Source organism: Myotis davidii, unplaced genomic scaffold, assembly GCF_000327345.1.
Source record: "Myotis davidii unplaced genomic scaffold, ASM32734v1 scaffold78, whole genome shotgun sequence".
Taxonomy (NCBI): Eukaryota; Metazoa; Chordata; class Mammalia; order Chiroptera; family Vespertilionidae; genus Myotis; species Myotis davidii.
In genome coordinates, this window is record NW_006290305.1 from 2,894,549 (window position 1) to 2,913,343 (window position 18,795).

Here is an 18,795-nt window from a genome sequence, read left to right on the forward strand (position 1 = left end):
GGAATTGCATAGAAGGGGAGCATCGGGTACCTGTTGTCTATATTGCTGAAAGTGATGGGTAAGAAGCAGTGAAAATACATAAACATGTTAAGATTGTTCACCATGCTCTACTAGTACATGATTCACTGTGTGTTCTGTCACCATGTGACCGGTTACATATTACATTGTCAAATAGGCCTTTTTCAGTTTGGCCAGATTTTTTTTAAACCATTGGTAATTTACTAGTTTTTGCTAGTAACTAATTGATTTTCTACACATTTACAATGATTAAGCAGTGGATTGGGGTATTCGTACCCAATGCACTTTTAGTAGGATTTTAGCATAAAGAGCTATGTTGTGTTAAAAGTGGCATTCCTACCTTTTAACTACATTCACGTTTATATTCCAGAGTTTTCCAAGATTTTAAAGTAATTCTTCTTCTCTTGTCAAAGCTGCTGCTTCCCTTAGGGGTTACTTGTCTTTAACAAAGTCACTTAGAAGTCTGAGTCTTTCAAGAGTCACTTGTCTTTAACTTTATTTAGGAATTATATCGCCTTTGAGGAGTCATCAGGGTACAGCCAGGTAGATCACCTAGCAGTTACTCATTTACATTAAATTCCGAAGGTATACCTTGCACTAGAGTTACGAGTTTGGAAGTGCAAATAGAAATAAATGTTAATTTTCTTTGTATATGAAAGAGCAGAAAAATGGAGAGTTGGTGTGTTAGTTGAGCTGATAGGTTGCTAAGTTTTAGGGACTTTCTTGAATCTTGGTTTATGTAAACCTACAATCTACCTGCAGTATTTAGACCTAGATAGCTATTGAAATGGTCTCACAGGTGATACATGTCTCGGCCTCTGAGGCTATAGTATAATTATTTAACTTTATAGGCTGGTGTTGAAACATTACAAAAAGTATTATTGCACCATTCTTTACATTTTCATTTCAGTGCTGTCGTGTCCTCCAGAAATAAACCAAATGTAAATTCTTTATGGTTCTTGTTGCCTGCTGTAGGAGCATTTAAAATATTGTAAAGGATGAAAATTAAGAAGTAAATACTGGTTTTTGTTTTGTTTTTGACCTAAGACAAATAGACAAAAAGGCATCCCCATACTTTAAGTCATTTCCGAGCATATCCCCCCAGAGGAGAGACAAGGTTTGGAGGGCTAGCCAGCTCTCCTGTGACTCTTTCTCAAACCTCACAATCCAGGCAGAGTGGCTGTGCAGCATACATCATGGTACAGCAATTTTATAAACTGCAAAGTCCAAAAACAAAAAGCTAGGGCTACCACGTCATCATTGATACAGCACAAGGAGCACAGTAATTAATGCTAAGTAGTTAGGCATAAGTAGTGAGACTGAAAATCTTATATCCATATCTGAGAGTTCAACATAAAGTCTGTTAAGCAGGCAGTATATATGTTCTCTGTTAAAAACTAAGAAAGTAAAAGAAAATAAAAAGCATTTATAACCTCAACACCCAGAGATAAATAAATACTATTAGCAGTTTTGATGCCATTCCTTCAAGATTTCATAATATCCCCTTTACAATCATTAAATACATGCACAGTTTTGAAAAGAAATCAGTATAAGAACTGTAATATGAAGGAGAAAGAAAAAGAAAGTAATTCATAATAAAATGGTATGAATTTCAATATGTAAATGCTGCCCTGGATAATGTGACTCAGTGATTAGAGCGTCAGCCCACAAACTGAAGGGTTGTGGGTTCGATTCTTGGTCAAGGACACGTACCTGGCTTACAGGTTCGATTCTGGCCCTAGTCGGGGCACGTGAGGGAGGCAACCATTCAATGTGCCTCTCATATCGATGTTTCTCCCTTTCCCTTCACTCTCTCTAAAAATCAATGGAAAAAGATATCCTTAGGTGAGGATTAACAACGACAACAACAAAAAGTATATCTTGCAAAACATTAAAAAAGCCAGTGATTAACGGTCTTAAAAGTATGTTGCTCTTGTGTATGGTTCCCTTTTTAGTTCCTTCCTCCTGAGCATGTTGCCCACGGTGCTCATCATCGCTTTCTTGCTGTATACCATACGAAGGGGGCCTGCTGGTATTGGTCGAACAGGCCGTGGTATGGGTGGACTCTTCAGTGTTGGAGAAACCACTGCCAAGGTCTTAAAGGATGAGATAGATGTGAAGTTCAAAGATGTGGCTGGCTGCGAGGAGGCCAAGCTAGAGATAATGGAATTTGTGAATTTCTTGAAAAACCCAAAGCAGTATCAAGACCTAGGAGCAAAAATCCCAAAGGTAAAGTAAACTTTCAGAAGATTATTTCCAACTCATTAACCCCAAAATCTTGTGAATTATTGATCTCTGAAGTTACAATTTTATGAAGTTCGATTACTCATTATAAAGTAGCTATTTTCCTCCTTTCTCTATCTTACTAGTCTCTGCTTAACTCGAGGGTCTTTTTTGGGTTGCTTGGTCTGTGGGAATGTGTGTTCTTGCATATAGTATGTATATTCCAAAAAATTGGTATTTTCTGTTCTTGGAAGCTTTCCTTGAGTTGCCTTCCTTCTCCCTCCAGCCTGCTTTAAATACCCCATTTCTTAGCAGCTGTAGTGCCCTGAGCATATCCCTCCCAACTGTCACCCAGTTGCCCCTCCTTCAGCAGGTCTGAATAGACCAGTCGTGGGCAAACTACGGCCCGCGGGCCAAATGAATAAAACAAAACAACAACAAAAAAAGACCATACCCTTTTATGTAATGATGTTTACTTTGAATTTATATTAGTTCACACAAACACTCCATCCATGCTTTTGTTCCGGCCCTCCGGTCCAGTTTAAGAACCCATTGTGCCCCTCGAGTCAAAGAGTTTGCCCACCCCTGGAATAGACCCTCTTCCTGGGCTTGGCTCTGAGATCCATGGCACAGGACACAGTGGACAAGAGCCGGACGGCACTAATTCTTGCCTTCCCTCTTCTTAGCAGACGTCCTTGTGACCACAGCTGGTGACGGGCTGGCCTTGCTAATCTTTATATTCCCAGAGCCAGCCTCAGTCATTAAGTAAATGAATCAGAAAATTTTTACTAGTTCTTTTAAAAATCCATAATAATATTTTACTTTAAAGGAAACCTTTGAAAAAGGGAATCATCATTTCCTTGATTTTGTATCCTACCTATATGGATAAAAAGCCATTTTTATAATTTTAGAATTTGCTATTAATTACCTGTATACATCGTACTTAGTCATCTTCACAACTTAAATAATTACAGTGTTTAAGTAAACATTTTTTTCTTTTTTAGTTCACCATTGGTCAGTAAACTTTTATTTCATTTGTGAAATTTTGAAGGGAATAAAATAAGCAGAATGTAAATTGGGAGTGTAATGTTTGTGTCTCCTTAAATTATTTAAGTAAACCTTAGTTGGTTTATTGGTAGTTTCCTAGCTTAAGTCATCCTTTATGTACTGTTAGAAAGGTCTAAAAAGCAACACTAAACATTTTATAAAATAAGGGAAATATTTAAGGTTTCACATTCTGATCAAATTTTTAAAAGTAATATAGTCTAGTAATCTTTTTCTTCCTCTTCTTACTAATATTCTACCTTCAAATGTTTAAGAAATATTTAGTGTATATCACTAAAATTTTATATAGATTTATACCTAGGAATTACCTATTGATGTGCAATTTACTTTTCTGAAATTCTAGTTAAATATACTTCCTCTTTTTTATATCTGAAGGGTGCCATTCTTACTGGTCCTCCAGGCACCGGGAAAACACTGCTGGCCAAGGCCACAGCCGGAGAAGCCAATGTCCCTTTCATCACCGTTAGTGGATCCGAATTTTTAGAGATGTTTGTTGGTGTGGGTCCAGCTAGAGTAAGTCTTTTGTTTTATTCTGATGGTGCAACTTCTTCCTCCTCCTCCTCCTTTGTTCCCCTGAAATAGGGATTTGGTAAAGATGGCCCTTTGCCTGGAGTCCTGTGGAGTGACCCCTCCCCAGTCACTGCCTTCCACACTCTTCCAGGGAAAAGCCTCAGCAAAACCTGTGACTTCACCCCACCTTCCCTCCCTCTGACCAAGATTGCAGTTCATTGGGTTCTCTTTTTGTTGAGTTGTAAGAGTTCTTTATATATTATGGATACTAACTGCCTAGTCAGATATGATTTGCAAATATTTTCTTTTAAATATATATATTTTTTATTTCAGAGAGGAAGGGAGAGGGAGAGAGAGATAGAAACATCAATGATGAGAGAATCATTGATCAGCTGGCTTCTGCACACTCCACACTGGGCACTGAGCCCGCAACCCAGGCATAGGCCCTTAACTGGAATCAAACCCAGGACCCTTCAGTCCTCAGGCCAATGCTCTATTCACTGAGCCAAACCATCTAGGGCCAAATATTTTCTTTTATTCTGTGGGTTGTCTTTTCACTTTCTTGAAAGTGAAGCACCAAAGTTTTAAATTTTGATGAAGTCCAATATATCTGGGTTTTTTTTTCTTTCGTTGCTTGTGCTTTTAGTGTCAACTAAGAATCTATTGCCAAATCAAGGTTGTAAATATGTTTCCTATGTTTTCTTCTAAGGGTTTTATAGTTTTAGCAGTTTAATTTAGATCTATGATCTATTTCAAATTAATATGATCCATTTTGAGTTAATATGGTGTGATAAAAAGGTCGAACTTCATCCTACATTTTCATATACAGTTTTCCCCGCCACATGTGTTGAGAAGACTGTTCTTTCCCCCTTTGAGTGGTCTTGGCATCCTTGATCATAGACACATGGGTTTATTTCTGGACTCTCAATTCTACCTTATTGACCTATATGGCTGTCTTTATGCCAGTACCACACTGTCTTGATTACTTTGCTTTGTAGTAAGTTTTGAAATAAAGAAATGTGAATGTAGATTAATTTTTAAAGAAACACTTAAATTTTTACTCTTGTGTATTTTACCAGTGTCTAAAATGATGACTTTTTTTTAAAGCACAATAGAAATGCACAGTGCTATCACAATTACTTTTCTAATCATTGGGATACAGCTTGCAATCAATAATAAAGTATTGTGTTATCAGTGGGCAGCATTTTTTTCTGTTCTCAGTGGTAAGCAGAGTAATGATGGGTCTTACCATTATTGGCATTTTAGATTAGTTGAACTATGTATGATAAGTGGAGTTGGTGGGTTCATATGGGTTTCAGATAAGTCTTAGTAGAATAGGGGAGCATGCGGAAGTTTAGTATTTATATGGAATCTAATATGGGCAAGAAGGGAATTAAAGATTAGAGAGGAGCTGGGGGAGGCGGGGGAAGCAGTGGGCCCAATGGGATGGAGAGCTAAGAAGTAGGTGAGGAATTGGTTGTGGCAGGTGCTTGAGTACCTGTGTGGGCCGGATCATCAGGAGGGTGGGTGGCTAGAGAGTAGATTGCTTGAGGCTGGTTGTTTAGAGGGGACCTTGGCAGTGCTGGTCATGTCAGAGTGGAGCAAAAGTGATTGAAGAGATGCGTCAGGGAACTGAGAGACCAAGACTCACATGAATGTGGAAATCACTAGGAAAAGAGTTCTGGTGGGGTGTGTGGACGGGGGAGTAGGGTATCAGGCGGGTGGATGACTAGAATGCTTCCCTGTGGCAGGAGCCTCAGTGAGCAGGGGGTTTTCCAGCAGAATTATTTTGGAGATAGTAATGAGGTATGAAGTGGACCCCTGACTCCGGTGGCCTGGAGGGGAAGATAAAAAACCTTCTGGTTGAGCCTGACCAGAGTGGCTCAGTGGTTGAGCATTGACCTATGAATCAGGAGGTCACGGTTCAATTCCCGGTCAGGGCACATGCCCAGGTTGTGGACTCGATCCCCAGGGTGGGGTGTGCAGGAGGCAGGTGATCAATGATTTTCTGTCATCATTGATGTTTCTATCTCTCTCTTCCTCTCTGAAATCAATAAAAATATATTTAAAAACAAATAGACAAAAAACGCTTGTAGTTGAGAGCTTTGCAGGGACAGCCAAATTTCAGTTTAGGCAAGGAGGTGAGGGAAGTATTCAGGGAAGAGCTTGAGAGGGTGGGGCCTGTTGACCACAAATCTGGAGTTCAGAAGGGAGGCTGTACAGCAGTGGTTCTCAACCTGTGGGTCACGACCCTTTGGGGGTCGAACAACCCTTTCACAGGGGTCACCTAAGACCATCGGAAAACACATATATAATTACATATTGTTTTTGTGATTAATCACTATGCTTTAATTATGTTCAATTTGTAACAGTGAAATTGGGGGTCACCACAACGTGAGGAACTGTATTAAAGGGTCGCAGCATTAGGAAGGTTGAGAACCACTGCTGTAGAGGGACATGAGTTATGTTTAGGGATATGCTCAGAGCAGTGTAGGCATGAAAATCCCAGAAGTCCAGGCCAGGGAGGATGATGGGAGACTTGGACTTCTGATGAGGGAAATAAAAGTGATATGAGACATAGGGAGTTTGTCTCTGAATCTCTCCATAGGGGCAGGGAATAGGGTGAGACCCTGAACTCTCAGCAGTAGTGAGGCATGGGGATGGCTATTCCTTCAGCCCACCTAACCTAGTGGTCTGAGGGGGCATGCTTTGTAGGCCAGAATGTGGGTGCGGGGACCTCGCAATTGCTCCTGTTGCAGAGTGCAGAAGAGAGGGCACTGTCAGACACCCTGGGCGATTGCGGGTGTACTTGGGTAGGGCGACCCTTTGCTTTCTGTGTAAGCTTTGCCTGGATCTTTTAGTAAGTCCCTGCTTGTTAGTAATGGCCTCAGGCATGAAATGTGAACCTCAGAGTAGTTTGAACTTTTAACTGAATATAAAGTTTACAGCGCTACTGTGTTATCTTTTTGTAGGCCAAAACCATGTATTATTAATTTGTTGGTATTATAAAAATAGCAGGTATTGTTAGTGCTTATTACATATACAAGAATTTATGAGATTATAGAGATAATATTTGCTCACCTAAATCAGTTACCACCAAGTTACTTGCCACTTCTTTGCTGCTTGTAACTTTTAAAATATGTACTGTATAGTATAGCACACACACAAAATTTTCTTCCTGTGGGACAGGAAACTTGATGGTTTTTTTATTAGGATAAATACTATTCATTTGTCAGCTGACTCTATTATTTATATTTTTACCCAGGTTCGAGACTTATTTGCCCTTGCTCGGAAGAATGCCCCTTGCATTCTCTTCATTGATGAAATAGATGCTGTGGGAAGGAAGAGAGGAAGAGGCAACTTTGGGGGCCAGAGTGAACAGGAGAATACACTTAATCAGTTGCTTGTGGAAATGGATGGTGAATTTTCAAGTTTTTTGGATTTTAAACTACACTGTTTTATATATTATATCTCAAAGGAAAATCCTTGTGCTCATATTGAGCACCAAAAAGAAAAAAAGCATTTTCTTTAAGAAACAGCCTTTTAAAAGGCTCTTTTTAAAGGCTGGTATTTGTATCTGGGGCTGAATAAGAGAAAAATTGGTGAAATGATTTCCAAAAGACTTATAGTCTCATTCTCAAAACTATGATTTTTTTTTTCAAAATATATTTTATTGATTTTTTTGCAGAGAGAGAGGGAGAGAGAGATAGAGAGTTAGAAACATCGATGAGAGAGAAACATCGATCAGCTGCCTCCTGCACAACCAAACCGGTTTCGGCGTATTTATGATTTTGAAGCATCAGGAAAACCCATTTGTAACCACGTGTGAATTTGGCAAATTTTGAATACTTTTACTTAGAAAGTAGCAATCTTTCCATGTTAGTCAGCTTTTTAAAATTTATTTGGGAAAGCCAATTCTTAGTATGTGCCAGGTCCTTCATGCTATAAGGTACGAGGATGCTCTTGAGTGCTCAGAAAGGCACAGTGTCGAGTATTGAGCCAGTTTGCTTTACTAAGCAGGCATTGTATCCAGAATCAGAAGGTGGTCAGTCCACGAGAGGCACCACATGTTTCAATCAGAGAGCCATCTTTGGGGGAAATTAGCTTCTGAACTCTTGAGGTGCCAAGATCCTGCAGCTATGGCCTTGACAGGCTCTGCAGCCATGGCCTTGACATTTGAGAAATGGCCAGTAAAACTGAGCAAGGTTAGCTTGGAGAAGTGTTTGGAGGTGTCTTCACTTATGCCATGGCTGTCCCATGGCCCAGGGAGTTTAGACACATAATTTGCAAGTTTTAATCTTACTGATTATAAAACATTTTAAAAATTAACAATATAATCTGAATTTCTAGTTAAAGAAATTAAAATCTTTGATCATTTGTCTTGAGAAATTTGATTCTTAATGTTTTGAGTCTTACTAGTATATATTACTAGTATCATTAAGGACAAGATGAATAGTAAGAAAAATCATTTATGTTTGTGACTTAAAAGACAGTGGATAATACATTGGAAAAAAATATTAAATGGCATTATGTCTGTAGTGCTCATACATTCTTCACAGGCACACTGTTACTTTCCACCTCATGTAATTTAATAATTGCACCTTTTTTATCTTTTCAGGTTTTAACACAACAACAAATGTAGTCATTTTGGCAGGCACTAATCGACCAGATATACTAGATCCCGCACTGATGAGGCCAGGGCGCTTTGATAGGCAAATCTTTATTGGTAAGATGGTTTTCATTGGGTTAGTCCAGTTTTTGTGAGGATATCACTGTTTCACTGATTTTTTTTTTCCTCTTAAAAATAATTTCTCAAGGGCCACCGGACATAAAAGGAAGAGCCTCTATTTTCAAAGTTCACCTCAGACCACTAAAACTGGACAGTACCTTGGATAGGGATCAGCTGGCAAGAAAACTTGCATCCTTAACCCCAGGGTTTTCAGGTGAGTGGAAAATAACCTACTGTCCTGTTTATAATATAAGTCCTTTAAATCAATGACAGTTGCCAAGTACCAGTTCACTTTGTTACTTCACATCTTGGGGCTTCCTAGGTATATATTTTTACTTTTTATTTGGGAAATTTCAAACAAGTTGAGAAAATAGTGTAATGAACCCCTCTGCACCCATCACCTAGCTTTGGGAACAATTCTTAATTCATATCTAACTTTTTCTATACCTTCAACCTCTTCCCTCTGTCTCTGGATAACTTGTGACAAATTCCTTGACAGCATATGATTTTATCCAATAATGTTACAGAAATTATTTGGGTTTTTTAAAAACAACTCAGTACTGAGATAAAATTAAGATACCATCAAATTCACCTCTGTTGAAGTGTACAATTCAGTGGTTTTTAGTATATTCATTAAGTATAGTTTTAAAGCCAGTCACTATAAGTTTTAAAAACATGTTCATCACCCCAAAAGAATCCATAAGCAGCCATTCCTTCTACTCCTAGCCCTAGGCAACCCCTAATCTATTTTTTGTGTCTATAGGTTTTTCTATACTAGACTCTCATATATAGAGAATTATATGATACTGGAGGCCCGGTGCATGACATTCATGCACTCGGGGGAGGAGGGGTCCCTCAGCCTGGCTTATGCCCTTTTGCAGTTTGGGAGACCTCGGGGGATGTCTGACTGATGGCTTAGGTCCTGTGGGAGTGGACCTAAGCCACAGTTGGACCTAAGCCACGGAGGCAGGCTGCTGCACTCGCCAGCTGTCAACCTGGCTTGTGGCTGAGTGGTGCTCCCCTGTGGGAGCACACTGACCACCAGAGGGCAGCTTCTGCATTGAGCGTCTGCCCCCTCATGGTCAGTGCATGTCACAGTGACTAGTTCCGCTGTTTGGTTGATTTGCATATTACCCTCATATAGGACTAGAGGCCTGGTGCCAAATTTGTGCATGGGTGGGGGCGGGGCCGGCCAGCGGGAGGGGCCACGGACGGTTGGCCAGCCAGCCCCACCCCCTGGTCGAACTTCCAGTCAAGGGGACAATTTGCATATTAGCCTTTTATTATATAGGATGGTCTTTTGTATCTGTCTTCTTTCATATAGCATAAAGTTTTCAGACTTCATGCATGTAGCACATGTCAGAATTTCATGGGTTTTTTTAATGGCTGAATAACATTTCATTGTTTGGATATACCACTTATTATTATTAAAATATATTTTTATTGATTTCAGAGAGGAAAGGAGAGGGAGAGAGAGATAGAACCATCAATGATGAGAATCATTGATTAGCTGCCTCCTGCACGCCCCCCACTAGGGATTTAGCCCACAACCCAGGCATGTGGCCTTGACTGGAATTGAATCTGGGACCCTTCAGTCTGCAGGCCAACGCTCTATCCACTGAGCCAACCCAGCTAGGGCTACCACATATTATTTATCCATTTATCAGTTGATGGACATTTGGGTTGTTTCTGTCTTGGCTGTTGTGGATCATGTTGCTATTAAAATCCATGTACATATTTTTATGTGGACATAAGCTTTCATTTCTCTTGATTATATACTTAGGAGTGGAATTGCTGAATCACTTTTTGAGAAACTGCCACGTTGTTTTCCACAGCAGCCGCACCATTTTACATTCTCACCTGCAGTGTATGAGGGTTCCAGTTTCTTCACATCCTCACCAACACTTGTCATTGTCTGTCTTTTTTACTTTAGCCAGCCTAGTGGGTGTGAAGTGGTTTCTCAAGGTTTGATGTGTATTTGTATAATGTGTAAAGATGTTGAGCATCTTTTAATGTGCTTTTTCTAAGAATTTTTAAATGCAAAATGTTTTTAAAACATTTATGCAAGAGAGATTCCCTATGCCCTATTCCAAACTCAAAATTAAATAAAAAGGAACATTTGAAAAGTATGAGGAGATTATAACAAGTTCATTGTTAGAGGAAGATAGATATCTCAAATGTCTATCTTTTTATTTGCTTTTTGTTTTTGGACTTTGCAGTTTATAAAATTTTAATATTTGCTGAGCACATACATTATGTTATAGTTTATTTGTATTACCATATACTTTGTCTGAAAAGTTAATTCAAAGAACCTTATGGCTCTAGAAAGCATTTGGCACATTTCACAAGTTTAACTTCCATTGTTTGAATGCACTAGGTTATTTTAATGCTTACGTTTTTTATTTTATTTCAGCATACTGTGTAATATCCACATAAGTAATTTTCCCAACAGAGATAGGACTAAGTTAATTAATGAGCATTTTAAAATACTATCTTTGTTTATATGAGCCATATTGTATATACTGGTAAAGGTAAATATTTGCCTGTAATTATCTATTTACTACTAATACTTCTACCTGAGTTCACTGGGCCAGGATTATCAGGCTGTTACTAGAATGCTAGAATACCTTAGGGTTATCACCAATGAAACTGAATTATATTTATATAAAACCCTTATCCAATCTGCTGATTGAGAAATTGACTATGGATTTGGTTATCCGTAATGTGTGACTAATCAGTTTGAGTATACAGATTTGGTGGGTAAGCTATTCTGTATTCATTTTGTAGGAGCTGATGTGGCTAATGTCTGTAATGAAGCTGCTTTGATTGCTGCGAGACACCTTTCAGATTCCATAAACCAGAAACACTTTGAACAAGCAATTGAACGAGTGATTGGTGGTAAGGCAACTGAATGTAACTTAACTTAAAAGGCTGATAAGATGAATTTGAGGCCAGGGATTTTGGGGCAAGATCTAGAAGCAAAGAAAGGTATATTTCTGTAGTCGTGGGCTCACCATGCACCTGCTGTGTTCCTTTGGTGTTGCGAACCCATTCCCTCCTCTGCGGTCTGCATGGAGATGGGTGGTGTAGGTGTTGGGTGAGTCAGATGGCGATGGCAGCCTCATTCACATAGGTAGCTAGCAGTGAATGTGTCTTCCCTTGAATTATACCAATCTGGTTGTTGTTTTCTTTCTTATTTTTTCCAATCTAGTTTTTTATAGGTGCTCACAACTTTCCTATTTCCAAAAAGTTCATCTCATGAGTTAAATGTGTTCTATGCTAGATATAGGTGATGGATAAACAGCTCCAGTGACTGTTTAATCAGGAAATGCTCACCCTGCCAGCCGGTGATGGCATAATGTGTTTTTCTTGCTTTCTAGAATGCTTGCAACTTAATATTCATAAAAACATAATTAGCAATTCAGAAACTTGGGCATTTGAAGGAGACAAAAGATTGCAGTCAAGAGGGCTGCACAGAAGAGGTGGGGTTTAAACTGGGTTCAGTAGACAAATGGGGAACCATGTGAAAGTGGCATGAACAGAAGGTGTTTTGGAAATAGTGTTACATACACCCTGTGTTTCCTGGAGGGAAAATAAACTGATCAGACTCAAGTTCCTGTGGAACGCAAGGCAAGGTTGAAGAAAGGTATTTAAGTCTAGACTTTAGAAAGCCTTGAATGTTGACCTCGAGGACCTTTTAAATGCCCTATAGTCAGTTGGGTTTTTCCTGAGCCACTGAGTAATACGATAATCAGTGGTAGTTTGGAAAGGTGAATCTGACTCTGAAGAAGAGGAAAGCATCTAGGGGGAGTCATTCATGTGAGAGCAGGCTTTAGCACAGCGGTTCTCAACCTGTGGGTCGCGGCCCCTTTGGGGCCGCCTAAGACCATCAGAAAACACATATATAGTTACATACTGTTTTTGTGATTAATCACTATGCTTTAATTATGTTCAATTTGTAACAATGAAAATACATCCTGCATATCAGATATTTACATTACGATTCATAACAGTAGCAAAATTACAGTTATGAAGTAGCAACGAAAATAATTTGATGGTTGGGGGTCACCACAACATGAGGAACTACATTAAAGGGTTGCTGCATTAGGAAGGTTGGGAACCACTGCTTTAGCATGGGTAGTCCCAGTGGACAGAGGCAGGAGAGAAGGACAGCCCGACAGGCTGCAGGGGGCTCTGAGGCAGCTGGTTTGGCGGAAAATGACATGTGCTGAGTCTGAGATGCAGGGTGTCCAATGGGATTCTGGAGCACTACAGGGGTTCAGGCTGGGTTCCTGGGATGGAGAGGCTCAGGGAGCAGGTGCCTAGTAGGAGGAACAGGGACCCACATAGTAAGCATGGCCAGATGTTCACATTTGGTAGCAGAGGGGAGAAAAGTGGGTCAGCAAAGTCACCAAAGCTGTATGCTACAGACCTAGAAGGTGCATCAACGCATAAGACAAGGAAGATGTACCATTAAAGGAGACTCAGGTGGAGGAGAAGGGAGCCAAGGGCAAAGACATGCTTATTAAGGAAGAGTTGGCAGCAGGATCAAATGATGTTAGGGAGACAGACATTTGGATTTGGCAGTGAGACTGTTCTTGGTGACTATTGATGTGACAGTTTGAATTGAGTGGAGAATACAAAGCCAGATTAATGGAGATTACAGTGAGGATCTAGAGCTAGAATAGCCGTGTGCTCAACCTGGGTTACGTGCTAAATAACTAACTATTGAATAAATAAGTAGACCATTTATTCTAGAAATGTGTTAATGAAAAGAAAAAATCTAAAATGTAGAGTTGTAGATGGAATTAAATCACTACAGAAACATGTGAAACCTGCATATTTGTGCCTTTTTAAAAAATATATTTTTATTGATTTTAGAGAGGAAGGGAGAGGGAGAGAAAGATAGAAACATCAATGATGAGAGAGAATCATTGATTGGCTGCCTCCTGCACACCCCGAACTGGGGATTGAGCCCACCACCCGGGCATGTGCCCTTGACTGGAATTGAACCTGGGACCCTTCAGTCCGCAGTCCAACGCTCTATCTACTGAGCCAAACCAGCTAGAGCATATTTGTGCCTTTTTAAGTCAGAGCGATGCTATCAGTGCTTAGCACAAAGTGAGAGTGTGAAAGAAAACAGGGTGGCAGGTGGAGTAGGAGGCCTTGCTCTGAGGTGGGTGACGCTTGTTCAAGTTCAGCCATTGTGAACCAGCCATGGGCAGTCCTTGTTCTGGAATAATATACTGAAAATGAAAAATTCCAATGATAAACTCTGGGGGAAGCTTTTGTTTTTCAGGTAAGTAAAAACTGCTTATCTCTGGAAAACAAAGGCCTTGTTAACACAGCCTTTATAACTTCCCACCCTTGGATATACTTTCCACCTGTGGTATATATGTACTTACTTGTCTTATGTTGTGTTATCGGGAACATGGCACTTCCTCGCTCGCTCTCTCTTTTTTTTTAATCTTCTAGACTCTGTGTAATGTGTTATGTGTTATCAGTTGAGAAATTCTAGTTATCTTGAACACAACAAAACTACTTCTGTCTTGGTGTGATGATCTGTATTAGTACAAACTGTGTAGTTAGTTTCTACATTACAGAGGTGCATACGAGGTTCAGCATCCACTTTTATCCAGGCCAAAGAAGAGTTGTGCATAGGTTAGGGGCCCTTCAGCTCTGTAGTGGGCACACAGGCCCAGCTCCAGTCTCCTGGGGTTCATCTTCTCTGGTCTACCTGCTGCTGCTTTGTCTGGCTCTTGGAACCCCTTGGGCTCTTCGTTGCGTGTGTTGGGTGCTGCAGCCTAACTAACTCTCTGAGTCAGTATGTCCTGATCTATCGTCTGCCCTCCATCAGGAACAGAGCAGGTACTTTCCCTGAATACTTAGACTAGCAGTGAGTTCTTTCTGGACTTCGTTCTCTATGAATTGTATGTTTTAAGTTGACTTAAGTGCTGAATTTTATTATGTCCCTAAACAATATATGTGGCTCAAAAGAGTGGGAAAGTTAGGAAAAAAAGTGGGCTTAGGGGTAGGGGTAGTGACTGCATTTTCCCTTTAGCTGGGTGTATTTTGAAGTTGATTCTTTATTTTTATTATGACCTTGATTGATAATTTTTGGATTGTTAAAGCATCTTAATCTCTAAATCACCTTTTAGATATGGCATTGTGAAATATTGTATAATTCTTTTTATGTCAGTATCACTAACATAAAAGTGGGTTTTTTTGTTTGTTTTTTTCAGGCTTAGAGAAAAAAACCCAGGTTCTGCAGCCCGAGGAGAAGAAAACTGTGGCGTACCATGAGGCAGGTCACGCAGTTGCCGGCTGGTATCTGGAACATGCAGACCCACTTCTAAAGGTAAAGAAGTTGTTTGAACAGTAGAAGAAAATTGCACTCCCTCAAAGGATAAATAGATGAGATGTTTAAATTTAAAGAAATTTAGCAAAAACATCTAGTAATAACAGAGGGTTAAAGTGGTTACACAAACTCTCCCACAGATAAGTTATAAAGGTTTGGAAAAAAAACTATTCAAAGGGACTGAGAAGTTTCCAAAAGCAGGCTAAAACTGAGGAACATTTACTCTCAGAAAGTAGCAGCTACAATGGCTTAGACTTGGGTGCTTGTGGCTTTCTTGCCTGAGGGTTTTCCACAACCAGTGGTGGAAAATGCTGGCTTTACCATGTTGAGGTGCCAGAGGAGAAAGTTCAGGGTTTGAAGAAAATTTGAAATTTAACAGGGAAATCCTGGAAGCAAGAACACTACAGAGGGGGTGAAACCCAAATCCAAGTAAAAATGCCCTGGCTGACTACTAAACTATGCATGCAGAGGGATTCCTAGAGAGCCTGGGAAAGTAAGCAGAGACCAAAGCGATGGTGTACCAAGTAATGTTGTTACGTTTTCTGCTTTTTCAACTGAGTGTATTCCCCAAACTGGTGCAGCATGGATAACAGGAAGCAACGCAACTGACATCCTGTGTTGGGACAGCTGGAAATTGAGTGGGAGAGGGTCCCTGAAACAAGGAGATCACAGAGAAGACAACATTAAAAGTGTACACAAAACATCCTAAATAATCTAAAAGAAGTCGCTAGAACTAGTAAGTGGAGTTATCATGGCTACAGAAATTTTTTTTTAAATATATTTTTATTGATTTTTTTACAGAGAAGAAGGGAGAGGGATAGAGAGTTAGAAACATCGATGAGAGAGAAACATCGATCAACTGCCTCCTGCACACTCCCTACTGGGGATGTGCCCGCAACCAAGGTACATGCCCTGGACCGGAATCGAACCTGGGACCCTTGAGTCCACAGGCTGACTCTCTATCCACTGAGCCAAACTGGTTAGGGCATGGCTACAGAATTTAAGGTCCATATACAAAGTTCAAATGTGTTTTTGTATATTAGCAATGAATAATTGAAAGATGAAATTTTTAAAAATTCATTTCATTTAAAACAGTATCCAAAAGCATGAAATACATAGGGGTAAATTTATCAAAATACAGGTTAGGAGTTTATATAGAATTGCAGGTATTAGCTAAAATAGTCAGGACAATTAAGGTGAAAGGATTACACTCACCAATTTTAGACTTTGTATACAGCTACAGCAATGAAGACTAATATTGATGAGAGAACTTAACACTTAGATCAGTGAGATGGAATAGAGTCCAGAAATAGACCTTTGTACATAATTGGTTCATTGATTTTCAACAGAGATACCTAGGTTATTGAAGGTGGGAAGGATTATCTTACCAACAAATGGTTCTGGCAGCTCAATGTTTATATGAAAGAAAGTAAACGTTGACCCTTACATCATATGTAAAAAAGTACTTTGAAATGGATCATAAAACTAAAACTATAAAATTTCTAGAAGCCCTAACCGGTTTGGCTCAGTGGATAGAGCGTCAGCCTTTCGACTCAAGGGTCCCAGGTTCAATTCCGGTCAAGGGCATGTACCTTGGTTGTGGGCACATCCCCAATAAGGGGGTATGCAGGAGGCAGCTGATCGATGTTTCTCTCTCATCGATGTTTCTAGCTCTCTGTCCCTCACCCTTCCTCTCTGTAGAAAATCAACAAAATATATTTTTAAAAAAACAAAAAAACTTCTAGAAATAAAAGTTAGGAAAAAGTCTTTGTAACTGTGGGTAATCAGAAATTTCATAGGACACAAAAATCATGAACCACAATGGACACAAGCCACTGGGGGGTAGGGGAGGCTGGGGGAATGTCAGGGGGTGAGGGGGAAGGAGACATATGTAATACTCTTTGTAATACTTTAAGCAATAAAAAAAAAAATCATGAACCACAAAAACAGTTAATAGATGGAATTTCATCGAACTTAAAAACTTTGTCTTTGAAAGATACCATTAAGAAAATGAAAGGCAAACCACACATACTGAAACTACTTGGCAGTATACACATATGAAAAAGGAATTGTATCTAGAATATATTTAAAAAACAAAACAAAATACCTCTTAAAACTCAATAATAATGCCTTGGCCGGGTGGCTCAGTTGGTTGGAGCATCGTTCTATATACCAAAAGGTTGTGGATTTGACTCCTGGTCAGGGCACAGACTTAGGTTGTGGGTTTGAATCTTCCCTGTTGGGGCACATGCAGGAAGCAACTGATCAGTGTTTCTTTTCTCTGTCTCTATTTCTCTTCCTTTCTAACATCAATAAACATATTCTTAGGTGAGGATTAAAAAACGCCAACTCAATAATAACAAAACACACAACCTAGTAAATTGTGTAAAAGATTTGAGCATATACTTCACAAAAGATGGTATATGAATAGACATTAGCACATTAAGGTACTCGATATCATTAGTCATCAGGGAAGTGCAAATTAAACCTCAAGGAAATACCAAATGGTTAAAATTTTAAAGCCCGTCCTTAAGGATTGGTAAGAAGGTGAAGCAACTAGAACTCTCATATATTGCTGATGGAATGTGAAATGGTACTGTCATTTTGGGGAACAGTGTGGCAGTTTCTTATAAATGCTTCCATATGATCGAAGATATTTACCCAAGAGAAATTAAAACATAATGTCCACACAAAGACTTACACCACTTCATTCATAATAGCAATAAACTGGAAACAACCCTGATGTTCAAGAATGAAATGTATATTTGGTATGTTTAGACAGTGGAGTGCTACACAGCAGTGAAAATGAAAAACACAATAGTGGGGGTGAATCTCAGAAACGGAGTGAAACCCGACACAATGAAGCACATACTGTATGCTTCCATTGATATGCAATTCTAGAAATTGTAACTAATCCATAGGGACTGAAAGCATATGTGCAGTAGCCTGGGAGTGGGGGAAGGGTTGAATACAGGGGCACAAGGGAACTTTGGGAGGATAAAGAGTATTTTGTATCTTCATTGTGGTAAGAGCTTAAGTTTGTCAAAACTCATTGATCTTAGAAATTAATGACTCGAGCAAGTTTTTGCAAAACTGTGTGTTATTAACTCATACCTATAAAGAAGCAGCTCCGTCAGTTTTGATGTGTTCTGATGTGTTCTCTCCAGGCCTTACAATTCATGTTTTATATGTCAGTATTCAGATATAATTAGAGCCATCCAAATTCTTCAGAAACTGAAGAGTTGTTTAAAATAAGTAAAAGTTGCCCTAGCTGCTTTGGCTTAGTGAATAGAGTATCGGCCTGCGATTGAAGGGTCACAGGTTCAATTCCGGTCAAGGGTACATGCCTGGGTTTCGGGCTCGATCCCCACTGTGGGGCATGCAGGAGGCAGCTGATCAATGATTCTCATCATTGATGTTTCTATTTCTCTCACCCTCTCCCTTCCTCTCTGAAATCAATAAAAATACTTAAAAAGAAAAATAAAATAAAAGTGCTTCCAAAATGGAAAAAAAAAACAAACCGCATTGAACTGTACACTTTAAATGGGTCCATTTTTTACATGTAAATCATCCCCTAATAAAGTGGGTGTTTTGAAAATTAAAAGAATTTACTCAATTGCAAAAAGAGGACTAGAAAAGAAAATGGAAACCGTTGAATGCCCTGGTCAGCCATACCTGCCTCCTGTACAAAGAGCGCGTGGCCATGGCTGACAGTCAAGTTGAATGGAGCCTTCACTGTATTCAAGCTCTCAGGAGTCACCACATGCCAGCAGCCTTTTTGTCAAGACTGAATCATTTTAATTGAGTTTATAAAAAGACAATTTCTAGAACTCTTAAGGTAAAGTCATCCTAAGAAAATACTTCTGCACAGTCACTCCTGCTCGATCTCATT

General features: G+C 39.5%; 1 protein-coding gene across 1 annotated transcript in view; it reads left to right on the forward strand.

The window, feature by feature from the left end:
- AFG3L2 (AFG3-like AAA ATPase 2) overlaps nucleotides 1-18,795 on the forward strand; it is a 39,274-nt gene that overhangs the window by 13,048 nt on the left and 7,431 nt on the right. The window contains exons 7-14 of the mRNA XM_006763261.2: nucleotides 1-58; nucleotides 1,974-2,247; nucleotides 3,682-3,819; nucleotides 7,082-7,235; nucleotides 8,435-8,542; nucleotides 8,634-8,759; nucleotides 11,333-11,443; nucleotides 14,788-14,903. The exon at nucleotides 1-58 is cut by the window's left edge and continues 88 nt beyond it. Coding sequence (XP_006763324.1) covers nucleotides 1-58; nucleotides 1,974-2,247; nucleotides 3,682-3,819; nucleotides 7,082-7,235; nucleotides 8,435-8,542; nucleotides 8,634-8,759; nucleotides 11,333-11,443; nucleotides 14,788-14,903 — 1,085 coding nt within the window. The remainder of the gene's footprint in view (nucleotides 59-1,973; nucleotides 2,248-3,681; nucleotides 3,820-7,081; nucleotides 7,236-8,434; nucleotides 8,543-8,633; nucleotides 8,760-11,332; nucleotides 11,444-14,787; nucleotides 14,904-18,795) is intronic.